At 46.2% G+C, this 27,780-nt stretch overlaps 1 protein-coding gene across 3 annotated transcripts in view; it reads right to left on the bottom strand.

Moving 5' to 3' along the window:
- Nucleotides 1-694: 694 nt before the first annotated feature.
- Nucleotides 695-27,780, bottom strand: part of PTH1R (parathyroid hormone 1 receptor) — a 175,920-nt gene continuing 148,834 nt past the window's right edge. For all 3 annotated transcript variants that reach the window (XM_074946447.1, XM_074946448.1, XM_074946446.1), the window contains 6 exons: nucleotides 20,560-20,620; nucleotides 16,035-16,101; nucleotides 11,827-11,921; nucleotides 9,613-9,754; nucleotides 8,065-8,106; nucleotides 695-5,096 (listed from right to left, as the gene is read on the bottom strand). In XM_074946447.1, coding sequence (XP_074802548.1) covers nucleotides 4,734-5,096; nucleotides 8,065-8,106; nucleotides 9,613-9,754; nucleotides 11,827-11,921; nucleotides 16,035-16,101; nucleotides 20,560-20,620 — 770 coding nt within the window. In that variant the 3' untranslated portion in view covers nucleotides 695-4,733. The remainder of the gene's footprint in view (nucleotides 5,097-8,064; nucleotides 8,107-9,612; nucleotides 9,755-11,826; nucleotides 11,922-16,034; nucleotides 16,102-20,559; nucleotides 20,621-27,780) is intronic.

Raw genomic sequence — 27,780 nt, 5'->3', positions numbered from 1 at the left:
TTTCACGTATTACTCCAACATACGCTCTAGGGGCTGACTCATACAGTGCTTTTTCTTTTTTCACACATTGCTTTCTCAGGAGAAACTTCCATTGTTCGGAACAGGAGTTTTGGCTGAGGAAGGGCCAGAACGACCCGTTTACTCTCGTTGAGTTGTATTGGTTGAAGCCACGGACTCATTCTTGGTGTCGCTGAGTAAAGGTATCAGAAGTTACAGCTGGTTAAAAGAACCCACAAAGACATTTTTTCCCCTTAATTTTTGAAATTTCCAAATTTTAAATTATTTCAGTCATCTCTCGGCAAAAAACAAGAGAATGCATTTTTACAAACATTTCATCACATTTTTTCCCCCGATACTTTTTTAAATCGAAAACTGTTGCCAAAAATTTTGAAATTCTGATTTCCATCAACGCTATCAAAAACTGCCCCAAGAACGGACTGGGTAAGGACTACAAGATCTGGCTCTAAAAAAGTAAGAACTCCAGGAAGACGAGATGAGACAAAGTGGAGGAATAGGGAAAAAAGACACCATCTCTCAGGAACAAAGATGAAACAAGTTTATAGGGCGTCTACAAACACATGCACGCAGAGCAGAGACGATAGGAGATTACCCACATAGAACACACCTTCTGCCTTCCAAGAATCACAAGGAAGGGGAAGAGCAACATCTCTGTGTATTTCAGAGAGGAGGTAGATTAAACCGTGAAGAGCTCAGATTGCATGGCTGTTGATGGGAGGGAAGGGAGTAGGGAGCCAAGTGGAAACAAGAGCAAAGCTTTTGGACATGAGATTGAAGAGAACCCTGAAGGGGCTCAATGCTGCAGATCATTTTTCAACACGGTTAAGCCGACAAATAAGACATCACAGAACAGACATCAGGGAGGAGTGCAAGCTGGCTCAGATAAAAAGGAGGACAACTGTCCCATCCTTGGAACCATCCTAGAATTGAACTCTAGAAAAAGCTTATTTTTCTTTTCGTGGTTCTGAAGCCCTTAAGTATTTCCCCCCTTGCATCCACTATTTGACCCGAACTAGAGATGGTGACGGCACAAGGAAGAATATTGTTGCAGTGCTAGTGGTGGTCACCAGAAACGCCAGAGAAGAACAAGCCTTTTCACCAGATTATCAGCCCAGTTTGTATGGACTCAAATTCAGACCCTCACTGCAGATTAATTTGGCCAATAATCCAACCATGATATCTCCAAAGTGGATCACAATGCTTAATTTTGGAGGCTTCTTCCCCTCTTCCCCTTTGCAAGATACTATAGGCTCCATCCAAAGCACACCTCCCACTGACTTCATTCATCATTGTATCAGGCCCTAAAGACTCCACCCTCAGTTCTCTGCAACTCTTGCTTTCAGCACAGGTAGGATTTGAATAGTATTCAACAACAATACAGTATGATTTGCTTTAAAACCAGAGAAATTCCATTTTTTATGTTCTTAATTCTTACATGCAATTCTGTTCATGCATATGAACACTCAAAGGAAAAAAATTACCTATCATTACATACAATTTGTGTTGGAAATGATTAAGAATAGATTTCCCTCCCCATCTCCATGTAATTTTTGGTCATGTTTAGCAACTGACAGCAGGTTCTGGTCATTAAATCCAGTGACAATTTTACGTTTATTTATTATACACGTTGTCTTTACAAATAAATTAATTTCATAGCTCTCGTTAATTACTTGAACTTTGCGAAATGATTTCCAAACCCGTTATTAATCTCGAGCTGTCTTCAGCAAACACGAGTAAATCATGAATCACCAGTAAGGAAACGTTGCTAAGTAATTTCTTTCTTTGAGTGATACAGTCACAAGGGTCAAGCGTCCACTTGGTAGGTTTTAAGCACAACACATGTCCATTGGGGATTGGAGGGGGGCAGATTGAAAGGGTCCATGCAAGGGTTGGCAAGCCAGAGCCAGCATACTTAATGCATCTCTCTCTTGAATTGGGATTACACGTTGGCAGCTCGACTCAATGGGATGCTAAATAACTCAAGTGTACACATGCTGACAGCTGACTGGCAATAACTTCCGCTTCCTCCAGAGGATATGCCAGCATATATGGCTAAGATGCAAGCAGTGAGCGCTTCAGACTGACCCAGATTTATGCAATGCTGGCTTGCTCTCAGTGCCAGACTTTCACTCAGTCCATCCATTTTTCCTCGCAAGATTACTTAATTTCTGCATAGTATTATTAAAAAAACAAACCCCACAACCAAACCGATTCACCCTTTGGAGACCTGACATTTCAATAGCTGCCATTTGGTGGTAAATTGCTAAGAATATTTGGACTTATTCTAACCACACAAAACAAAAACAAACATCAAAAATAAATATTGTCACCTTCCAACATTTATACCTGAAATGGGGAGTACAGTTCCTTCAGAGCCCTACGGGGGGCGCCCTCTTGGTCACCACAGTCCACATCCCAGGTTCCGATCTGAAGCCCAGCAAAGGCAATGGGAGTCTTTCCATGGGCTTGGTTGGGCTTTGGATCATGTCTTAACCTGAGAGGTGGTACAAAGGCAGGTGCAGGACACTTGAGGTCGAGTCAAGGTACCAGCTGCTCTTCTCAGGGCCCCCAACAGACTCCATCAAGACAGGAGCTTTGGGAATGAAGGTCTTAAGCCCTGAGAGGAGCAGCGGATTCATTAGTCCATCTCCGGTGGCATGGATACGTCTCTGAGCCACCAGTCAGTGGGCTTCACCAGCTCAGCTCTGAAAGAGCGGGACAGAGAGTTGATTATCCGATAGGTGCACCCTTGGGTCCCCATAGGATCATTGCACCCAGCCATGACACCTCTTTCTGACTATGTTTTGACTGCAGCCAGATGATTCCTATATGGGGCCAACAGGATTCACGTACTGGAAGCACTTCCAAAATGTACTATTATGGGCTGGATCAAGGCTTGAGAAACCACAGCTCACCTGGGGGCACTGGGAGCCCAAGAAGGAATTTAGCCTGCCTCAGCCATATTTCCCCCTGAGAGACTCTGAGGATGCACACACTGGAATGGCAGCTGTCATTATCACCTCATGGCTCTAAATCATGGCATCTACAGAGACACAAGGCAATAAGCTCAGCTGGTGTGAAATGGCTTGAAGGAAGCTATGCCAATTTTCAGCAGCCAAAGGTCTAGCCCCTGGATTTTACCACTTGACTTCTTCTTGGCAGGTAAGTCAGATAAAAGTACCACGTGTGGTGGAACATGACCACCACCTACTTCCATGGTGACAGCAGGACATCAACAGAATCCACCAGCAAGGGAAACGGTAGATTGTGAAAATATTTCCCTGATCCCTATTTCTGCCAGTCATGCAGACTCTATTTTACAGTTTTCCCTTTTTGGCCAATCACTGTGATGTCCGGACCCTCGGTCTCAATAGGTAGTTTCAACCACCTCAGAGGAGCTACAACCGTACAACCATTTCCACCAGCTGAGGATCTGGCCCACCGTATGTGTGTGTGTTCTAGATGGTCAAACCACAAAAACTCTGGCAAGTTCGGCAATGCATCCAGAAGTCTGGAATTCCAAAGTATCCAAATGCCTTAGCTCTGCAAAACTGGCCTGCGCATCTCATGAGAACAGGCGGTCTTGTCCAACTCCAGCTCCTTCCTGCTCCTGGCTGAGATGGGAATACCGCTACAACAGTCCCTCTCAGGACAGGTTGGCCTGTCCAGACCCAACAGGAAGTAGGAAATGCAGAGGTGAGAACAAAAAATAATTTAAAGATTTTTTTAAAAAAGTCAATTTTCCTGAAATTCCAAAAAGAAAAGAAAGAAAGAAAAGGTTTGAGTTGGCTTTACGCATGCACGCACACACACCAAGGCAGCCACAAACTTTCCTTTCCATCTCTACCCACTTAGAAGCCGACAGAATGGGCTTTTTTCTAAGCTTGGACAAGCTAATACATTGCATTCTGATACTTGCATTTTAATCCTAGGATTGTACTGGCTTCTCTCTTGTTACTTGGGCTCTGGGTAGGAGCACGGGAAGCCCGTTATGCACTCGCATCCAGTAGCTGTGAGTCATTTACCACAAAAGCATGCTGCATCATCAAGGAATCAGAAATAAGACCGCTCCGGGAGGGAACTTGCACACAATAACCCCAGGGGGGTTGGGTTTTATAACGAAGGGGCAAAACCATCAAACACCAGAGCTGTCCATGCTGTGTTCTTGAACTGTCAGACATGGCCAGTGGGACATGGCCAGTCTGGTGTGGGTGATTGGAGAGTGGCTAGATTTCTTCAAAATGAATGAGAAAACCAAACCCAACCAAGCAGTGATGGCAACACCCTGGGGCAGCTTGAACCACTGAAAGAAAATGGCATGTCACATTCCTCACCAGACCGTCTCATTTCACTTGGTTGAATTCCCTGGATCTTTGTGCTGTGGACACTCTCCGAGAGGCGAAACTACAGAGTACCATTTGTACATCCCCTTGTAAACTCTGAATATCCCCGTTGTTCAACAGGTCACAAGGACCGCGGGTCTGGAGAAGACTGCCTTCATTCACACCTTGGAGACTAGACCACTACGTAAATGCGTGTGATCAACAGCTGGCCACATCTGTGGTCCACTTTTCCCATATAACTTGACCTCTTGTTCCACAGAACAGAGAAACTGTATGAAAACCCTTGGCATCTGATTTGTGGCCTGGCATTCTTTTGCCCTCTAAATGCTCTCTGGGAGATGTCTTCTTCTTCTTCTTCTTCTTCTTCTTCCTTTACATCACTGTCTCTCTTTCTTCTTCAACAAGTACCGTTGGTCTGTCTCCATCATAAAGTCCAGAGCCATTCAGGTACTCCTCTTCTTTGTTGTACTGCTCTGGCCCAGAAGAAGGCATGGAGTTTTCGGAAATTGAGCCATTTTTGACATAGCCTGGCAAATTTCGGTGTCCGTTGAGGGCACCCGGAACAAGTCTCGTATTGAGATGCAGGGCAAGTGCCCCTCTGGTGGTTACATTAGTTATGCTGGTATGGGAGACCATGGGTCCATAACTATATGTCGTGCTCCCACTTCGTGCTTTCCTTTTAAAGTCAAGGGCTAAAGTCCACCTGCTCCATGACTTCTTTATTTCGGCTTGAACCTGAAGAGGTGGAGAGAAAAGAGAGGGAAGATCATGAGTGAGGAATAAAGGGATGACGCTGGTGACTGGGCTGCAGAAGGAGGTAGTGTAGATAGAGATGATGGCTGGGGGATTACTAGTAGTAATGGGATGCAAATGGGGACAAAGGGATAGTTATGCTGGATATCATGAACCACCCCTTAGTGGCAGGATAAATGAGACTGTGGAATGGTCTGCTGAGGGAAATGGTGGAAGTCCCGCTGGTTGCACCATGTACCACTCGACTGGGCCAAGTGGCAGCCTGGGATGGACTGGAAGGCCTGTTAGGTCTTTCCCATCTCTTAGGTGGCACAGCTCCCCTGACTTCAATGGACTTTGGTGGACATACACTTATTTACACCACCTAAGGATCTGGCCCCATTACGTGTCCCTAACTGATTGGTGCTCTCTCTCCTTCACTTTATCTCTTACTGCTGTGGAAGACGCGTGACCTTCCCCTCCAGATTTCCCTTCCCAGCTGTCTATCTGGATTCCTCTCTGAGCCGTAAGCAACCAAACCACTGCCTGCTAGCTAAAATGCCGAAAGGCTCAGTCCCAAAAGAAGCTACCTTACCTTACTGCAAACTCTTTTCAAATAGTATAGTAAACTTCTGATATATTAGGATCATTCAAATCGTTTGTTCTCCATATCCAAGCCTATCCCCCCCCCAAAAAACCTGGCCAATCAACCAACCAGCCAACAACACCCAGCCCTTAATTTAGAGCCAGCATCGGTAACACACAGTGCAGTAATCAGTGGTCCCATCTGACCTTGGAATCTCTTAATCTTGAGTGAATGTTTTTACCATGCCACATGGCAGTTGCTATCAGGCCATGATGAATGTTTCTCCATTAGGCTTTCTGAGCTAGGCCACTAGTTTTGTTCTTTGCCTCGGGTCCCATTGCAGCATTAGTATTTAAATTAAGCACTTGGTCTGGACTAATATGGAGATTTAGGATGGCAGAAAGTCATTATCCAGATTGAAACATGGCCAGGACGCCTGCGTTAACACCTCTACTCTCCAGAAACAAACGTCCTTGGATTTTGAATGGCTACAAGTTGGCAAGGCCTGGGTTTTGTACCCTCTCCAAAGAGTGGCAATATCAACAGTAAAACTGGAGAGATGATCTACAAGAAGAACGAGCGATCTGCAAAATATGCCTTATCATGACAGATTGCGGGAGCTCAGTCTATAGGTAGTTTATCAAAGAGAATGTGAAGAAGCAAGCTGATCATGGTCTGTTAAATACTGACACAGGGAGAAGGTATTGGGTAGCAGAAGGCTCTTTAATCTAGCAAAACAAGATCTAATGCCTGGAAGGTGAAGTCAGCAACGTTCCAACTGGAAACAATATGGCCATTTTTGACACAGACAGTAATTAACCGTTGGAGTAGCTCACCGAGGGATGGAGTGGATTCTTGTCATTTGGAGTTTTTCCATTGAAACTGGATGTCTTTCTAAATGATTACGCTCTATTTCCAACACAAGCTACTGGGCTTGATGTAAGAATCACTGGGTAAGGTTCACTGGCCTGTGTTATGCTGCAGATGATGACAGTGGTCCATTCTGGCCTTAATCCCTATGCATTTTACCAGAGGGTAAAATAGCAGCCTGGTGATTCAACTCCACCTGAGCGCTCCCTGCTGCTCCAAGAAGAACTACAAACAACAATCCCCCAGAGTGGGCATTGCTGACGATGCAGGACAAGAGTGTGAGTGACCAGAAGGATTAGAGGCTGGTGAAGTAACTCAACATTAACAAGTAGTGGGCTACATTTCAAGGGCAAGGTCACAGTGGCACTTATATAGGCCTGTGTAGAGGGCAGAACAGCTTCTCCCAGAAGCTGTGGGAAGACTGGGCCCGGGCAGACACAATCTCACCTGGTCCATGAAGGACAAGAAGCAATGGGCTTAAACTGCAGCAAGGGCGGTTTCGGTTGGACGTTAGGAAAAACTACCTGACTGTCAGGGTGGTTAAGCACTAGAACAAATTGCCTAGGGAGGTTGTGGGATGTTCGTCACTGCAGGGTTTTTAAGAGCTGGTTAGACAAACACCTGTCAGGGATGGTCTAGTTATTATGTAGCCCTGCCTTGAATGCAGTAAACTGGACTAGAAGACCTCTCACAAGGTCCCTTTCAGTCCTACACTTCTATGATTCTGAGGGTACGTCTACACTACCTAGTGATTGATCCCCGATCGCTCTGCCATCGACTCCTGTACTCCACCACGGCGAGAGGTGGAAGTGGAGTCGACGCGGGAGCGGCGGCAGTCGACCCTGGAACGTGAGGACGCGAGGTAAGTCAACCTAAGATACGTCGATTTCAGCTATGCTATTCTCGTAGCTGAAGTTGCGTATCTTAGGTCGATCCCCCCCACTAGTGTAGACCAGGCCTTAGAGTGCCTACTTTGCTCCAGTCATTCGGATGGACCCGACAGCTCACCCTAATGTACCGCCCCCCCTGTGCTGAAAGAGTGGGGCCCTGGCCTCCCTGCCTCCAAGAATCTGCAAGCGGGGAGGAAGCGAGCGGATCTGGAGTTCCCCAAAGCACAGAGATTGCTGCTGTGGGAGGCTCTTCCATCTGGGCTGCCAATAATCTTCCCCTAAATGGCTCAGATGGTATAGGCCTGATTCTCCACCATCTTGTCCCTGGTGCTCTCATTTACCCTGGTGCAGAGGGGGTGCAAAACGTTACCGGATCAGAACAGTCATGATTTAGACCCAGTTTGAATGAATTCTCATTTGGCAGCATTTTAGATCCACTTTGCCCAGGGGGAAATGACTATGAAAGGCGCAAAGCAGTGGAGACATTTCTATACCAAGGGTCTAAGTCTCTGCTTGCCTAACTCCATTGACCTCAGTAGAGTTAACCCCAGGAGGACTAGCTGACTGTAGATATTTGGACTCTATTTCTAATGAAATAGGATCATTAAGAACCAAAGACACTCACCTCTCCATTGCAAAAACAGTATATGATGGCAACCAAGAATCCCTGGAAAGAAGATGAAACAACACATTAACATTTATCCTGCTGCATCTCAATGTCTATTCACTGACACCGTGGCCCAGATCCACATAGTTTCACTGATGGCCATGGAGCAACACCAGCTTACCCCAGCTAAAAACCAGTGCAAACCAGGAAAACTCCTATTGTCTAGCAGCCTACAAGAAACAGGTGACCATTAATGACTGTCCTCCAGGCTACCAGCTAACCCGCATTTAACGCATCCTATGTGCACTGGCTGGTTGGCGCATCTGTTCTGGGCTGTGGCAGAAAATGAACATTTGTTTCCTGTTGCAGATGTCCTGTAAAGGCTTTGGAAGAGCAGCTGCTCACCACTGTCCCAGGTCATTTTCCTGCCCTGGGAAAATTTTTCAAGCTTTCAGAAATGTTCCTGGTTCGCATCAGGATGAACCCAAAACCTTTAGAAATTTTTTGCAGAAAAACCTAGAGCTCTAAGAAGATCCCCTAGCTCAAGTGATTAGGGCCCTTTGCGGGGAGGTAGAAGTCCCACGTTCAAATCCTTACTATGAACCAGGCAGAGCAGGGACTTGCACCTCAGTCTGCTAGGTCCCAGGCGAGTGGTCTAATCGCTGCGTCTATGGACTACTCTGGGGTGGAGCTTTCTCACACTTGCTTGTTGGAGCTGTTCCACTTTGTATAAATAAATATTTGGGGGGAGGTGGGGAGAGACTGACTGCATAGCCCAGTGTTCGGACAGTCAGTTGGGATGTGGGAAATCCAGGATCAGATGAGATAAGAACCCAGTTTTGGGACCCAGTCATGCATTCCCTTTGCACCCAAATGGGAGTTCTGGGTGTGCAAAGAACGAAAGGCCAGGTCCTCCCATTTCAGGTCCCGTCTGAATCTGCACTTCCCCGCCCTTTGGATCCAGAGTTTGTCTGAGCCCAGCTCTACCTTCCCAGCTTCATGTCAGCCATGCTAGTCAGTCACTTAAGATTTTAAACTATGGGTCAGTAGGTTGTCCTTAAGGGAGGGCTGTGCAGTGGGCATGTAACACAATTTTCATCATACGGCTGCACTCATTTTGGCTAAAAGATCCCAATCCTGCACTCAGATCTGCATTATGCCCCTGCTTATCCTCGACTTCAGTGGGCTGCTGCAGTTCATGTTAGCGGATCTGTTTGTAGGACTAGGATAAGCTACTTTGAGGCCAACTGGTTTAAATCCATGCAGCTCTCTTGACCTATCCCAGCTGAGGATCTAACCTGGATCTCAAGGGCTTTTGGTCGACAAATGACCATAAAACGATAAAATTATTTGCCTGACACGTTGTCCCAAAGTACCTTAACACGGTTTGCAAATACATACTTCACCCAGCACCAAAGTAGAGCCATTAAGTCTTGGGAGTGTAACTTGGCACCTACTAAAAATCCTTTCCCCCAAAACAGAACACATTTGATGTCCATCTTCCGTCCCACCGAACACCACTACTTTGCTCTTAAAATGCCCAGAAAGTTTAACAGGGTACATTACCTGGAAAGAGTTGAACAGCATTTCATAGTGCATTTGAACTTGCCAAAGAATCCCTGACACCTCTGTATATGGCAAAGCCATGAAAACTATATAGTGAACTCCAAACAGAGGCATAAGGACAAGGGTAGATTTCAGCAGCTTCCTGTAGGAACAGGAGAAGGAGAGAAACACATGGAGAAAATCAAGAGTCTGAATTATCCTTTGGGCCTCCTTAGGGTCTGGATTGAGGTGAGGTGGTGAAATGGTGCTGGGGGGAGAGGGAAGCTTGCACGGCTGCTGCCCATGATGTGCCTGATTGTGGATATCCAGTCTCCAGGCCCGTCAAGCCGGTACCTTCCACCAGCAGTAAAAATCCCTGGAAAGGAAGGATGGTGCTGCTCCATATCTAGGGCCAGACTGCCTATGCTCAGATGGGACAAGAAGGGAGACTTCCAAGACTGTGCCATGCTTGCATCCCCTGGGGCACTAGCATCCTTGGTGGGGGATGGAATGGAGATCAGCAGAGCTGGATGGATGCTGACCTCCCTGGTAGGGGCACAGGAGAGAGAATGCTACGCCATCCTATGGAATGGGGCAGCTTGTCTGCTATCACCTTGTGTTTCCCTGGGGTGGAATGTGCGCTGGAGGTCCCCTAGCCTAGATGGAGGTGCAACTCCACCTCAGCAGGAGCCTGTGCACCTTAGTTACAACCCAGACCCTAACATTTGGCTGGGTTCATCCCTTGAATCCCACTGACTGGAAATGATGCCAATCCAGGGATTGAAACAACTGCCAATGGTTACGGCAATTGCCAAATGGAGGCAATTAGCGAGGGGGCAGCGTTGCCAGGAGGCCTGGTGCTTTCGCTGTCCAATGACTGACAATCTCTGTGAGGATTAAAAAATCAAAAGAGCTGAGCCTGTCCAAGCCATAATTAATAGCAAGCCTCTCCAAGTGAGAAATAAACAAACAGATAAGTCTTGGCTGTGACATGGCAGCAGAACAAACCTTTGCATTTTGATGCCAAATTCCAGCCCCACTTTCCAATGAAACAGAATCATAGGACTGGAGGGACCTCGAGAGCTCATCAAGTCCAGTCCCCTGCACTCACATTAGGACTAAGTATTATCTCACTTTTGGATACTCTTCTGGGAGCAAGCCGGTAGGGGCGACCTTGGAACCCTGCTTTTCAGTGATATCGCCCTGAATTATTTTGCTCTCTCTCCTCTGGATGTTGTGTGCTGAATCATTTGAATTTGAGCCTACAAACGCCCTGGGAGTTCTCTAGCTGTGGAGGTCTCACAGCTCTTTACTTTCACAGTCAAACTTTGACTACATTGCAAATATGCTTCATTGTCAAGGGGAAAGGAACAGAAAAAAACCCAATCCCAAACAAACAAGAAAACCCAAGATGAAACTCCAAACTTCCTGTGAATAGTTGGGAATCTTTCTTCACTTGAGCAATCGCCAGTCAAGGTTTCGAAAACAAGGGAGGGAAAAAGTATAAAAAGGAAGGATGGGATTTTATGGTACAGCCTTTTGCTTTATGCCATTGGTTCAAAGTCAACCCAGGGCGGTAGTGATTGAAAATCATTATTATTAATTATTTGGGTCACGGTAAAGGACAGAGGCACTATGGTGGTGAGATCGGGACCCTATTGTGCTTGGCTCTGTGCAAACATAACATAAGAGACAGTCCCTGAACTCTAAATAGACAAGGCAGACAAAGAACGGAACTTCCCCAGCATCACACAGGAGAGCCAGGACTAGAACTGAGGTTTCCTGAGTAGTAGCCCAGAGCCTTAGCCACTGGGCCAGCCACTCTACCTACCCAACAGCTGTTGGTGGTCTCCTCAATAGATGGTGCAGGTGTCCATATCACAAATACCACTGTCATCGTTAGCCCTTGATGGCCATGCCAGCAGAGAGGCCATGAGCCAAACTGACTTTGGAGGCTGAACTCCCCTCAGCCTATCAGCTGGTCCCTCCAGGCTAGGATCTACCCTCTTTAAGGGAGCACTGAGAGGAGGCTTGCAATGCCCCTGGTATGCCACGCACTGCTGCTCCATTGGAACTCTAGCTGGCTCGGTGGAAAGCAGAAGGAGAAGGGCAGTGACTGAGGCTGCATGTGCGCTGTCCCTGCTCTGTAGGTGATTATGAGACTTTGATCTCCCAGGCTATCAAGCCCATCCCGTGCTTCTCACTGTCTCATGCCAGAAGGAAAAGGAGACTCACCTGTACTGTTGTCTCGTATCACACCTCCCTGCGTTTGTCTCCCGTAGCTTGGTTGCTAGGACTCGGATAATATTGATAAAAAGAATAAAATTTACCTGGAAAAGAGAGAGATTTTTTTTTAATCATAAAACCAAAACCTGCGGCGCTTCTGGATCAAGATGGCGCCTTTCCCCAGGGCCCTGTCCTCCCAGATGTTTCCAGAGAGCATCCTCAGCTCCTACTGGAGGAGGTGAAGGTACACAGCTCCTTCGCGAGCAGCTCAGCAATTTAGCAAGCTCAGGCCAACTGTGTCTAAGCTGAGTGCTCTCTGCTTGATCTTGTGCCATGGAGATAAGGAAGGGCCACCCCTTTTTTCTGGTCCCTAGCAGACCTCATCATGTCCAGCCTTGTTATTGTCTCATGGTGGTAACAGGCACGTGTGACAATATCTAGGCAGTTAAGGTGAAATTCACTCCTGAGCAAGGAGCCCACGCAACGGCCACGGCTCTATTTAAAAACCACGTGACTACAGGGAATTTTTCAACGGAAAATGCTGATTTGTCCAAACCAAAACTTTTCCTGGAAATGTATCGGTTTCAATGAAGCTTTCCCAGCTGCAGGATGGAACTTTTGATCAAAACTAAGGACAGAACCAAAACCATACCCCAGAATAGCCAATAGCTAGCCCCTCACCTGGGAGATGGAAGACCCAGGTTCAAGCTCCTACTCCACATTGGGACGAGCATGGAGGCAAAACCTGGTCTTCCCCATCCCACTCCAATGTCCTAACAATGAGGCTATAGAGTCGATTACTTTTTTTGTCCCAATGAACATGTAGTTATTTACATACAATAGAACAGCTCCAATAGGAGAGATCGAAAGAAAGCCTGACACCAGAGCCCAGCGGGGTAGGGCATTTGCCTGGAGTATGGAAGACCCACATTTAGGAAGTTCTCTTCTTCACCCCAATGCGAAAGAACAACAGATTTCAAAACCTGGGAATTGTTCACAAAGTGGAATTTTTGTTTTCCGGCCAGCCCTACTTCAGTGAGATTTGATGGGGCACTGGGGTGAATTTTGTCTTTCCACCATGCTCATCACTAGGGCCCTACCAATTTCAGGTCCTTTTTGGTCAATTTCACGGTCATGGAATCTTAAAAATCGTAAATTTCATGATTTCAGCTATTTAAATCTGAAATTTCAGGGTGTTGTAATTGTAGGGGTCCTGACCCAAAAAGGAGTTGTGTGTGAGTGTGTGTGTGTGGGGGGTGGGGGGTTTGTGGCACTGCTACCCTTACTTCTGCGCTGCTACTGGCACCAGTGCTGTCTTCAGAGCTGGGCAGCTGGAGAGCAGCAGCTGCTGGCCGGGAGCCCAGCTCTGAAGACAGAGCCACTGCCAGCCGCAGCGCAGAAGTAAGGATGGCCTGGTCTGGTATTGCCACCCTTACTTCTGCGCTGCTGCTGGCAGGGTGCTGCCTTCACAGCTGGGTGCCCAGCCAACATCTGCCGCTCTCCAGCTGCCCAGCTCTGAAGGCAGCCCAGAACTAAGAGTGGCAATACTGTGACCACCCTAAAATAACCTTGTGACCCCCCTGCAACTCCCTTTTGGGTCAGGACCCCCAATTTGAGAAATGCTGGTCTCCCCCGTGAAATCTGTATAGTACAGGGTAAAAACTCACAAAAGACCAGATTTCATGGTGGGAGACCAGATTTCACGGTCCATGACGTGTTTTTCATGACTGGGAATTTTGTAGGGCCCTGCTCATCACTGAGCATGTGAGTGCCTCAAAATGGCTGAGAGAACAGAGCCTTCCAAACAGGTGAATGAAATTCATCCTGAAGTCTGAGTGACTCTTTCCCTCCCCACACACCAGTCAGGTGCCTCTATATGAGGATTGAGGCCTGCTGGCAGGACACGGTGGAATGGAAGCAGCTTGCACAGCCTCTGCCCTTGCTGGACCTACTCTGTGCATAGGGGTTTTAGTCTCTGTGGCTGTCAAGCCAGCATCTTTCAACAGCCTTTAAAGCAAGTTCAAAGATAGATCACGAGAAATGTGGTGCGAAGGAAAAGCAATAGGGAAAGGGATAAAGTATCTCCATGGGCTAGGGCTCTGTGTGAAACTGGTCTACATTTTTCTGCAGAGTTTATTACTTGGGCATAGGGGCCCCAGCAGAGATCAGGGCCCCCTTGCGCTAGGGGCTGTGCAAAGGCACAGAATAAGAGGCAGTCTCTGCCCTGAAGAATATGCAATCTAAATAGATAGGACAGACTACAGAGGGAGGAACGGGAATCTTATTACTGCCATTTTACAGATGGATACACAAGGCACAGAGAGGTAACTGGCAAATCTTGGCCCCATAGAAATCAATGAGAGTTTTGCCATTGACTTCAACGGAGCCAGGATTTCACTCTTAAGTGACGGACCCAAGGTCACACAGAAAGTCTGGGCAGAGGCAGGAATTTCACTCAGAAATCTTGACTCCTAACTCAGCGACTACGCCACAAGGCCATCCTTTCTCTCCAGCTAACAATGGCCAAACCATTAGACCGTCTACGACTTGTGTTTGTTTCTTTGCAGTCCTTCACCAAACCTTGTATTTCCTGATGGCTACTGTATTGCCATAGAACCTGTGATCCCAATATGAAGGAAACAAGCAAGGTAATTCCTCTTGTTTTTCCTAAAACACCAGCAAAGCTTTGAAGGAAATGCAAACAACTGAATGACTTCTAAGTTACCAGTGCAGTGGAGCCCCTTAGAACCAGAACTGTCTGAGAGCTCATCCAGAAAATGCAAAACTTTGTCCAGAAACAGATGACAAGCCAGTGTGGAGGCTGAAAAAGCAGACAAGTGTGCAATAGGAACTCACACAGACTAAATGGAAACAACCCACAGAATATGTTTGCACGATAAATAGTTGCATTTGTAAATAGCCCTGTGGAACCTCATGAAAAAGCATTCTCTTTACAAGGAGAAACATCTATTCAGCCCTTTGTCGTCTACTAACTGGGCTTTAAATTAAATGCAATGGGGTTGCTGGCAATCAACCATTTGAACGATCTGAAGTGTGTCTTCCATCCTACAGTTTTATTTCAAATGATCATTGTGTGGTCTTGGCACTTTGCTCCTTCCAATGCACAGAAGGAACCACCAGAGCCAGTTGGAGAATTTCCGTCGATACAAAATTTTAACAAGGGAAGAAAATAAAAAATAATTTCCTCGATCAGCTCTGCTAATTACATTTACTTCAGAAGGTTCCATATGCAGAAGGCCTGAGTCTCCTCTCACCCACACTGCTCTGTCATGTGATCTGTAATTCAGAAGAATCAAGGCCATTTGGACTGATTCAAAGCTCTCTGAAGTCAGTGGAAAGACTCTTTAATGCAATATGCACAGAGAATTGTATGGATGCACAGAGGAGAACTAAAATGTGTGGGTAGAGAAAATCTCTCTCTTTATCATCTATCTGTCAGAAGACAGGGTGGAGGGGAAAAGTTGGGGAAAGAAAAAGGAGATCATTTATACAATACAAATTGAGACAGATTTCCCAGGATAACTAAGGCCCTAATCTTGCAAACACGAAAGAACCAACATTACTTCCTTCAGGTGAGTAATCCCATCTGTATAATGCTGACCATACCTGCCTCATAAGAGGTCTGGGTCATTCCTAGACCTTGATGTTTTCCATTCTATAACTCCGTCTGCTGCCCTCTGTGTGGGAGGCTGAGCTGCTCTCCTACTGATGCTTGGTTAATGACACCTGGAACCGATCAGCAGTGATTGTTCTGAGACTTGCTATTCCCCTCCTTTAACAAGCTGGGTCAGGGAGTAAATCCAGCATAAGCACTAATGGCAGTCAAAATGCAAAGGTTCAGTTTGCATGAGGACCCTACATTGGAAGGTTTAACTGGATCTTCTTTGGTGCAGATGCTTGGCAAGATCATCCTCTTCCTCTCCTGGGCTTTCCGGTACCATGTGGGCTGGAAACACCTTGATTCTTAGAGGACAGGAGCTCAGCACTGTCTGAAAATCAGGCCCCTTTATGACTTGTCAAGTCAACCCCCACAGAGTTGAGCCCCTACCCCAAAATCACTAGTCACTTTTGCAAATCCTGACCTATGTGTTTATTTTATTAAAAAGTTTGGGATCACAGGCTGAGTTTCTTTCTTCCAGCCGCCTAGTTTGGGCTCCCGTCCCCCTCGCCACCCCAAATCAAAATCCAGTACTCACCACAATAGCTACCAGGAGGGGCACCTGAAAAATCCATTGTAAATTGCTGGCACTCAAGTCCCAACACCTAGGAAGAGATTGGCACCACATCAGTAAATCCTCATCTGCCCAGGCAAATAGCCTCATTTTCCTGTTTGGAACTCAGTGCTGAAAACAGGAACCCTGCAATGCCCTATGCGTGTGTGGAACCAACCCAAGCCCAACCCGAGCCATCCCTTCCCCCTCCCATCAGCAATGATTGGCATCAAAACCAGCCTCCTTTTATCCCTACCGTCTGCTTTTAAAAGCCAATTATAAATGTATTTAAAATCTTAGGCCCAGATCCTCAAAGGTATTTAATGCTTAAGATGCATTGAGATCTGTGGCAGTTGGGCATTACTCTCGGCAGATTTCAGGGACTTGCTCTTTTTGCATCGTCAAGGCTGGTGTCCGATCCTCTTTGAACTGGAATTCTCCATCCCAGTCTGTAATGGCCAGGGTTCAGCAAGCCACAATGGGATTCATTTCCTTAGGCCAGGGCCTACACACAGAAGCTGCACGGATCTAACTAAAGGTGGGATTTTAAACCAGTACAAAGCCCTGTGTGGACAGACTTAAACTGGTTTAAAACTGGTTCCATCTTGTGCTTGCAAATTTACCCACACTAGTTGTTAATTACACAGGTCTAAATTAAAGTTAAGAGTGTCCACAGAGGGCTTTAACTCAATTGGCTTTAAAAATCAGACCTACAGTTAATGCTTTGTGTGTAGACGAGGCCCACGTAGATGCTGCGGTGGTAGAAGTTTCTGCCCTCGCTGAACCAGCAGTTGAACCAGCACAAGGCAGCTACTCTACACTCAGCCCCCTCACCCCCAAACCCACTGCCGATTTCAGCACAAGCTGAACATACTTAGCGCTGACTTCTGAAATTTGCAGGATGAAGCCCTCTGTTGAGAACAGCTGCATGTATCCCCTCCTTCTGCTCTGCCAACGAGCCTCAACCCTACCCTGCAGGAGGTTCATTCTCCTTGCCTAGCCAATCCTTGGCCTCTCTGCTTCGGCTGCCAATAGCGGGAGGGAGCACTGATTGAGGTGGTGGGTTTTCTGATGTGGTCACCTCCCCTCTGCTGGGAACTGGACGGAGGCCTCCAAAGATATTTGATATAGGCCACTGAGTGAGACCGTCCGATGGTAATCATGGCTTCACACGCTGCTGTGGACTGGATGTGCTCCAGCAATCAAGAAATGAAAGGGTCTGTAGCCCTCTATTGGCACCACACCACAGCAGTGGTTTTCACGTCCGGGGCCAGCGTCTGCTCTGTGCGGATGTTTGAGGAGAGCAAATAAAAGGGGTGGCGAAAGCCCCGACAAGAACGGAAGGTTTTTACACGGCGTGTGTTCGCAAATGCCCCGCGTCAAGGTGACGAGGGATATGTTGTCCTCTAATGAGCTGAGTGGTGATCTAAGTCACAGGCACTAGGGAGTGCGGTTAGGTTACGCTGTGCTTGTCGGATAGGCACGTACTGGTAGCAGGGTTTCAGATGTGGATGTATATCGTGCATGTAAACTATGCTGCACAGCTACTGTATCTGGGGCTACAGCCATCCCCCACCCGGTGCCCGGAGAGCCTCTGACTGAAAAGGTGGCAAATTCAGAAGTCAGCGCTAAGTATGTTCAGCTTGTGCTGAAATCGGCAGTGGGTTTGGGGGTGAGGGGGCTGAGTGTAGAGTAGCTGCCTTGTGCTGGTTCAACTGGCTAGTGTGTTAGACCAACACCTGTCCGGGATAATCTAGGTATGCCTAATCCTCAGCATGGGGGGATGGGTAAAATGACCTCTCAAGGTCGTTTTCAGCCCTGCATTTCTATTACTCTGTGTGCAGTACTGATCTCAAAAGGTTTCAATGTCTGTAGAGCAGTGGTGGGCAACCTGTGGCCCGCACGCGGCCCGTCAGGGTAATCAGGTTTACATTTGCACGGCCGCCCGCATCTCCCAGTGGCTGCGGTTCACCATTCCGGCCAATGGGAGCTGCAGTCAACAGGTTGCCCACCACTGCTGTGGAGGAAGGAGAAAAAGTACTAAATACGATGAAGAATGGTAAAGCAACTGGTGAAGACGAAATAAGTGCTGATATGTTCAATGCAGCTGGAGATACCAGAATCAAGTGGCTTCACAGGTTACTACGTGTTTGCTGAGATCAACCTAGGATATCCAATGAGCGGAGAACAAGATTGACTGTGCCTCTTTGGAGGGGTAAGGGTGATAAAAATGATCCAAACACCTATCAGGGGCATCACCCTGTTAAGACAGCCTCTTAAAGTCCTTGAGAGAGTTTTGGGAGGCCAGGTGGAGGTGCAAGGTTGAGGAAAACATAGGAGAGGCGCAACATGGCTTTGGGAAGGGAAGGAGTACTATGGACATAGTATTTGCATTGAGACGTAAGTTTGACAGCATGGTAAATGGAGGGCATAACTGCTATATAGCATTTATTGAGCTTGAGAAAGCATCCAGCAAATAAGAGGAAGTACTTTTTCACACGCTGCACAACTAATCTGTGGAACTCATTGCCATGGGATGTTGTGAGGGCCAAAAGTATATAACTGGGTTCAAAAAAGAACTGGATAAGTTCATGGAGGATAGGTCCATCAATGGCTATTAATCAAGATGGTCAGGGAAACAACCCCATGCTTGGAGTGATCCTAAACCTCTGATTACCAGAAGCTTGGAGGTGAAGATGGGGTGGATCACTCTATAATTGCTCTGTTCTGTACACTCCCCCTGAAGCTCTGATATGGGCCACTGTTGGAGACAGGATATTGGGCAAGGTGGACCATGGTGTGACCCGATATGGCAGCTCTTATGACTCGATTCTTCAGGGGTTGGTGTTCGGAGTATTGAGATGGGTGGGAGGGGAACTTTGAGAAGTGGAGATGATAGAGGAACTGTACTGAGGGTCAAGAGCTAAGAGGGTAACAAACATGGAATTTCAGAGATTTTTGAGGTGACAGGGGGATTGAGACAAGGTAGTGTGCGGAATCCGCTTCTCTTCATCCTAATTATGGAGTTAATTAGTCAGAGAATGAAGCCTGTGGAGACACAGAAAAAACTAATGTGTGCTGATGACCTCGCCCTTTTGGCTGACAGCAAAGAGGAAGTGGTAAATACGGTATCAGAGTGAGTTGAAGCCCCGCTCACCCAAATCTGTGGTTGAAGACCATGGTTTGAAGGTAAACACATAGAGAACAGAAGTTATGCAAGTAGGGAAAATGGGAGTAGAGCTGTCGATTAAAGTTTCTGGAGAGAAGCTGAATCAGAAGAAAGAAGCTGTGTGCTTGGGAAATACACATACTGCTGCTGGGGAACTGAACAGAAGAACTCAGTGTGCATGGGCGGCACTGAAAAAGACGGCAGGAGTATTGTGGGACCGGCAATTAAGTAACAAACTGAAAGGAGAAGCGGGTGCTGCCTATGTTTGTCCCTGCCTGCTCTATGGTTTGGAAACTGTGGGTCTTATGAAGCTGGAAGAAAGGATGATACAGATAGCAGAAAGTAATATGCTGAAGAGAACAGCAAGCAAGCGGAGGGTAGCGAGTACTCATGGAAGAAATTACAGAGAAAGTACTTGGGACTCTCAGTGACAGATAGGCTGGAGAGCACACATTTGATGAGGGTTGGACAACTGATAAGAATGGGAGGCAAACAACTAGCATAGAAAGCATGGGAGGAATGAGACAGTCAGAAAGGACATGGAAAATCAAGGATACGACGGAAAGACTGTCAAGAGAAGTTTGAAGATGAAAAGATTGTAACTCCAAGACCTACGAACCCACACCATGGACTGGAATGAGTGGTGAAGAACCATGGGTGCCTCCGACCCCGTGTAAATGGGAAAAGGAGTTGAGAAGTGAGTGAAGTGCAGTATTGACCTCTGCTGGATGGGATTGGAACTACTCAGATGTGTGTCATAAGCCGTGTAATGTACAAGCAAATGGATGATTCTCTTTTAGCTCAAGTGTTAGAGGTCTATGCTTGTGGAGTGCAATACCGACAGACCCCGGTCGTCACTGGGGGATTGAACCCGGGACCTCTGGAGCTAAATGCATGAGCCTCAAGCCACATGGCAATTAGCTAAGGTTGTAGCAAACATATTAATTTCTAAGTGGTCTTTGTGCCACTAGAAGGGACAGATCACCATATCCAGGAGGTGTGTGGGTTACACAAGAATCACAGTTCTATCCCTAAGCTTGATGCAGACTTCCAAGCGGTCCCAATGTGCCAGGTGTGAAGTTGTAGGTGACCACAAATTGGTTAAATTATTTAAAACTAAAGACAAGCCAGGAGAGTTACAACAGAACTACAGAATTTCATCCCCTGCTCGGTGCATTTCCTGCCTTCATTTTAAGATTGCTTCAGATCTGCAGCCTTATCTAGTCCCCAACCCTCCCCCGGGGTCCATAATTCATCCACAAACCTCTCGGTTCCAAAAATGCGGCAAGGACATAACACAAGAACAGGAGAAAAACAACACAGAATCCAACCAAGACTTACTCTGTGTCTGCTAGATTGGCCCTCACACTGGCCCACACTGTGACAATTACAGCAGGGAGTCCTGAAAACAAGAAAGTACTCATCAGTACATACAATGTATAGCAAACTCAGTCTATTGTAAGCCAACTGCAGAGAGCTAGAGCTGGCGTGAGGGACTTTATTTAGAGGACTCCCCCATGGTTCAGGTATAGTTTGGAGCCCAAGGGCTCAATCCTGGTTTCACCTCCAACCTCAGGGAACCACAGATCTGGAAACAGACATAGACCCATATTCCAAGTCTTGGTCCTATCCAGAACACCAAATACAAATACCTCGGAGTTCTGGGGAAGTTTGGATCCAGAGACACAAATGACTCAGGACGATTATTATTTATATTACAGTAGCAATGATCTTACTAGAGGCCTTAACTGAGATTGTGATTCCATTGTGTTGGGCGCTGTACATACCTATAAGAAGAGACAGCCCCTGCCCCAGAGAACTCACAGTCTAACTTGGCAAGAAGGAAAAATGGCAGGAGACGAGTGACTTGCCAAGGGTCACGCAGCAGGACGGTGATGGGACCAGAACTCCTGATTTTCAACCCACTGTACCACACTACCTCTCGGGATAGAAAACATCCTAACCTTTACATATCCATTGCACACCTACCCAAGATGGCTGCTGGCAATACTCTCAGACAGTGACAACCTCTCTACCTTCTACTGCTTCTGAGGCTCTGGAGACCTTCTCAAAAGTTTGGGAAGTAGGGCAGATCAGTTTGGATATTCATTTTTGTTTATAGCCCTGTGGCACGCAGAGTCAGATAGGATTGCAGCCTGGAGTTGGGGAGAGTATCTGTGCTGCCATTTTGGGTTACAGGTCATCTGGAGGCACTAGGCTCTGTGTGGCTACATAGTTCACATAGCCCTCTCACTGCTTCCTGTTGAAACTGGATTCAGCAGAAATCCTATGGGAGAGAGCATCTTTGTGATAGTTCCAGGCTGATCTCCAAACCCAGGAGATAAATAGAGCTAGCTGAAAACTTTCCAGTAGAACCGTTTCAAGTTGGAACATGTTGATTCGACAAAAAATGAAACGCATTGCAGGAACATATTGAAGTGATCAAAACTTCTTTCCGCATTAGAGTTTTGACTTTTATGTTCATATAATACATAATCAAAATGATAAAGTCAAAACAAAATATTTTTGGAATATATAATTTTGCAAAAGTGCTGAGGTTTTGACTTTTTGTCCCGATTCAGGACAAAAATCTCAGCATTTCCTATGGGACATAAATTCCCAACTTTGACCAGTTCTGGAGAGAAGTATTAACTATGGAAATTAGGGGGCTGGGAGATTTTGCTGGGCAAGTCATTCAGATCACCAGGGTTCCTTCCTCTAATTTGATGCATCTTGACATTTTACCCATCGTGATTTGATCACCGGTTTGATCAAAGAAAGAGCTTTTTCTCAACTAGGATGGAGAAGAAGCTTCTTCCATCTGCCTCATGAATTAACGAAAGTTAAGACAACCCTGGGAAAATATGTTTAAAGCATAACGGCCAAATTCATCTCTGGTGTGACCACGCTTATTTCAGTGGGTTTATACCTGGCATTACACCCTGTAGGAGCTAAGACAATATTAAATAGAATATATTCTTTTTTTGAGTCCAATTCTAATTTCTTTATGCACCCAAATCCCCCATGGACTTCCCTGAAAATGCAGGATGGGGCCTACAAGAGCTTCCACAAATGGTAGTAAAATAGCCCCTTTCAGAAAACAAAGAGGATGGTTATTAATAATATAAACTCTGTGTAGATTCTATGCTCTGTGGGGCCCAATTCAGGAAAGTCCTTCTGTCTGTGTTTAACTTTAAGCCCATTGCAGCTCCATTGAAGTCCATGGGACGTTAAACATGTGCTTAATTTGGTGCTAAGTGCTAGGTGCTAAGTGCTAGGTGCTAAGGACTTTCCTGAATGGGGTGTGGGGCAGAGACTAAGGGCTTGGCTACACTTGCGAGTTACAGCGCATTAAAGGAGCCCCGGGCGCACTAGCTCACTCCCCGTCCACACTGGCGAGGCACGCAGAGCGCTCTGACTCCGCGGCTGGTCCGCTCCTGGTACTCCACCTCGGCGAGTGGAATAACGTTTTGTGCGCCCCCGCTGGAGCGCTGCGGCGCCAGTGTGGACGCCCTGGTCTGTTAGCGTGCTCTGATCGGCCTACGACCTTGTCTACATTTGCCTGTGCTTGCGGCAGCATGCAGGGTCCATGGAGCTACACGCCACAGGGAGAGGCAGGCTGTGTCCGCACGCACCGGGGCGGGTCGCTACAGACAGTGGGGAAAGGCTCGGGAAATGGGGAGGCGGCGGGGAAAGGCTCCGGCAGTGGGGAGGCAGCAGGACACTACACGGCTAGTCCTAGCAATGCAGACAGGGCAGGCAGCGTTTGGGTGTGCAGAGAGCTGGTTGACATTTTTCAAACACAATATTTTTAAACAAAAAAGATGATCTTTTCTCAATATCAGCAATTTTCATCTATCTAATCTGTCTATCAACCCCCATACACCCCCTCTATCTATCTATCTACCTACCCCCATACACTCCCTCTCTCTCTCTCTACCCCATACAATCTATATCTATCTATCTACCCCCATACACCCCCTCTATCTATCTACTTACCCCCATACACCCCCTCTATCTATCTATCTACCTACCCCCATACACTCCCTCTCTCTCTCTCTACCCCATACAATCTATATCTATCTACCTACCCCCATACACCCCCTTTATCTACCTATCTACCTACCTCCATACACGCCCTCTCTCTCTCTACCCCCATACACTCTATCTACCTACCCCCATACACTCCCTCTCTCTCTCTCTACCCCAATCTATATCTATCTATCTATCCCCATACACCCCCTCTATCTATCTATCTACCTACCCCCATACACTCCCTCTCTCTCTCTCTCTCTACCCCCATACACTCTATCTATCTATCTATCCCCATACACTCCCTCTATCTATCTATCTACCCCCATACACTCCCTCTCTCTCTCTCTCTCTACCCCCATACACCCCCTCTATCTATCTATCTATCTCCATACACCCCTTCTATCTATTTGTCTATCTATCTATCTTTAAATTTTCAATTTTTCAGAAAAAAACCCTGGAAAACAAAAAAACTAGGGTTTTTAATTACTTTTCATTTTCTCCCCTTCTTCCCCATTCTTTCTGAATGGCAAAATGGAAAAAGAAAAAGGGGAGGGAGAGGGAAAGGGGGGAAAAAAGAGAAAATTGTGGGATTGGGGGGAAGAGAAAGTGAAAAATTTAAAAAGCAAATAAGTTTGAAAACAAACATGTTCAAAACAGGAGAATGTTGATTCAAAATCGGACACATTTTGAAATTAGTTTCCTTTTCAAATGTGTAAAATGAAAATTACTTTGACAAAATTTTGTATCCCCCCCCCTTTTTTTTTGACCATCTCTATTTTACATTGGTGTAACGGGAACAGAATTTGGCCTTGCAGGTTCTTTCCAAAGGCCACAGCTATTTGTACAAATTATTTAAAAGAAAAAAAGAAATCTATGCTATAAAGAACTTGCTGGAGGATTCTCTGCTCCTTGAAGTCTTTAAACCACGATTTGAGGACTTCAATAGCACAGACATAGGTGAGAGGTTTTTTGCAGGAGTGGTGGGTGAAATTCTGTGGCCTGCATTGTGCAGGAGGTCAGACGAGATGATCATAATGGTCCCTTCTGACCTAAATATCTATGAATCTATGAATCTATAAGAACCTCGGCCCTTGGGTTCCCTACAGTATCTCTTTAACTCCACTTTCCTCTGGGTCTCTACTGGCCTCTCCCACCAGTAGTTATTATGGTCATCATGTGGATGCCCAATTTGAGATCCCTTGGGACTGATTTCAAGTGGAGCCAAGCTCCCACAGCTCCCAGGAACATCAATGGGAGCGGTGGGTGCTCTGCCTACTCTAAAAACCAGGCACAATGTCAGGACCCAGAATTAGAAGACACTCTCAAAAACTTGGCCGTATGTGTAAGCCTGCAGATGGCGCTGGCAGTGAACGTCACAACGGATGAACTGTTCTTGCATTTGGCAAACCAGCCAAGAAAGGGCAAGCCTCACAAAAGCAATTTGGTCTCCCTCATGCACTCGTGCACCTGTCCACCCACACCCCAGCCCTGCATGTGAAGCCACAGGTAGAGTCCCCCAGGGTGGCGATGCTGTAATTGACTTCTACAGTATCCACATTGTATGCGCTGTGCATGTCCAATCAATACACACAGTGTGTACAATGCAGGTTCTATAAAGTCAGGTCTCGCCCCTTGAGCTGGAAAAAGTGCAAACATCTCAGGCTAGGCAAAAATCCTTCCCCTCAGCCCTATTCCAACACACACGCGCGCGCACACACACACACACACACTTCTTCTAATGCCCCGAGTCCTGCATGATGAAGAGCTAAGAATCCTGACTCCACCTGCAGTTCAGAAAGGGAGACTTCATTGGAGTGCCGGGATGAACTGTATCTGTTCATAGGCCTACAGGGGCATCTCTATTCCATGCTATTGTGCTGTCTTCTGAGTGATCTGTAACACCAAACCATGCATGGTCAGCAAAGGGCAGATTATGCGCCCCTCACTGAAGTCTGGCTTGTGTAATGCCAGCAGACCCCAGCTGTTGGCAGGCAGGATCAAACCTGGGACCTCTGGAGCTAAATGCATGAGCCGCTACTGCATGAGCTAAAAGCCATCTGCCTTTTCGCTAAGGCTGTAGAGCAAACTCAGTCTCGCTCTCTAAGTGATCTCGCTGCCACTACATGGGCCAGAACTCCACACCCGGGAAGTGTGTGGGTTACACTTGCTCATGCAAGGAGCCCATTGGGAGGAAGTGCTACTCAGCGTGAGTAAGGGTTGCCCTAAAGATCTTGTGTCTCTACTAGTTGGAGTGTTAACCGTAGTGTTCTGGGCTATAATACAATAATTGCATTCAACCTGCGGAAAAGAGCCCCTCTTCCCTGTCCTCTGCTCCAGTGGCTGGAGTAGTTATTCTTCATTTCCCTGCCTACAAGCAGTTGAGTAACATCACTTGCACAGAAGAGATGCTCAAGGCTGCTCTAAGTTGTGCCAGACCTTTCTGCATTTAGCTTGCAATCACTTTGGGAGCAGGGATAGTCTCTCACTAGGTGTATGTACAGCACCTAGCACAATGGGATTCTGATGCCAGTTGGTGCCTCTCTGTACTCCTCTAATAGCAATAACTCTCTGTCTATTTTAGGTTTCCCTATCACACTCACCCCCATAGTGTCTAATTGCCATGAGGTCCAGCTACCAGGGACAATTAAAATGTGAATAAAATACAATTGAGATAGTCTGATTTTCTACAGTTATTGGTCATACTCCTCAGACTTCCTTCATATAGCAGCTGCAGAGAACCTGAAGCTTGTTGGTGAATTTATTGACACTAGTAAAATCTTTTCCCGCCCTAGATGTCTGTAAGAAACAAGTTCCTTCTCTCACCTTTGTATCCTCTTCAATACAAGAAGGGTCTACTGAACAGAGGTGAGTGAAATTTTTCAGCAGAAACTTTTTTGCAGTGAAAAATGGGGATTTGGGTTAATAAAACTTTTTGCAAATTCATGCTGAATTCACCAAATTGTTTCAGATGAAAAAACCCCCGACAAATTCCTCCACAAATCTATCCATTGTAATATTTTTTTAACTTGACACGACTTTCCGTTTTGAAATTTCCTTCAGTTTAATTTTAAAACAGTACAAAATAAATTTTAAAAAGGAAGCTTAAAACCAAAAGAAAACATTTGGTTTCAGGCTGAATGAAACATTCTGTGCGACCCAAAATGAATTTTTTTTTCATCTTTTTGATTTGCTGAAAATTTTCCAAAAAAATCTCATTTTCAGGTCAACCCCAAACAATTTTTTTTACTCTAGTTTTTGGAACTGCTAGTGAACTGAAAAACCAACTATTCCAGGTCCACTGTTGACAACAACTTACGCCAGCTGAGGCTCTGGACTGTAAAGTCTCCTCCAGATAAATCCTTGGATCTAACATCAGAGAGCAAATTGGTGTTTTGGTTCCTTCAGCATAAATTGATTTATGGTGAAAGGCTTGGGTTTTCCTAGAAATCTCCAGGGCATTACAAATCCTTAGATGTTTGTTGTTATATAAGCAAAGGATCTCAGCTCTTGGGGCAAACTTCTCCCTTCTGTACCTATGGGAACATGGTAGTTATTTATCACTGGTTCTACGTTGGTCTTCACTGTGGTATGGGCATGATCCAATGCCCGCTGTATTGAATTGGAGTCTATCCATTGACTTCAGAGGGCACTGGACTAGGGCCGCCTTCTGAATGCCCAAAAGTTATCAAAGCCATGTGTATATATATATATATATATTTTATCATGCTAATCCAAATAAAGCAAAACCAAATGCAACTGGAGGAAATCATCCGTTCTCATTTCAGAGGAATTTAATTAAACAGCCACAAATGTTTGGAGTCAAATGGATAATTGGTGTTGTGACAGGTGTGCCTTTAGCATTGTGAACTGCTCAATAAGCTGATTATACTTTGGCAGTGATCGGAAACGTTAATGAAAGGATCCGATGCCTGTTTGACTGGGGATATTTTGGCTACTTGGGCATTATTAGCAATGTTGCTTTGTGCTAAACGTGTGGCATTATTTCTGCTGTATTGCCCCTATTTCTAGGATTTGCACTAGGAAATCATTTCTCAGGCCTGTTCTGTACCAAGCATTTCATTTTAATACTAAGCGGCAGCGCACATTCGATGCAATTCTCGCCGAAGTAAAACAGACACAAGACTAAATTAGTAAGGTCCCTCTGTTACTCCAGTACTCTGAAGAGTTTTTAAATATGTGAGTCCAAAAAATTCTGAGTCTAACTGCAGCTGGAAGAGGAATTGTCCTATAGCGGATGTTTGGAAATCCCACTAGTCAATGCATCATTTCTTCAGCTTTCACTAAGGAAAGCCAGGCTTTCATAGCCTCTGCAACGCTGACATCTCTGGGACCCCTGGATCTTAAGACACAATCCACTACCACCCGAGCTCAAAGGTCAAAGCTCAGTAGCAAAGCTGTAGCGGGCTCAACAACTGCTATGTGGCTTAGCCACCACTAGTGCGGGACAGAGTGCCACACCGCGTGGCTGTGACATACCCGTTACACCTTAAATGTTGACTAGCTAGC

Source organism: Natator depressus, chromosome 2, assembly GCF_965152275.1.
Source record: "Natator depressus isolate rNatDep1 chromosome 2, rNatDep2.hap1, whole genome shotgun sequence".
NCBI classification, from domain to species: Eukaryota; Metazoa; Chordata; order Testudines; family Cheloniidae; genus Natator; species Natator depressus.
The sequence above is the reverse complement of the archived record's forward strand: the minus strand, read 5'-3'. Positions and strand labels throughout refer to the sequence as shown.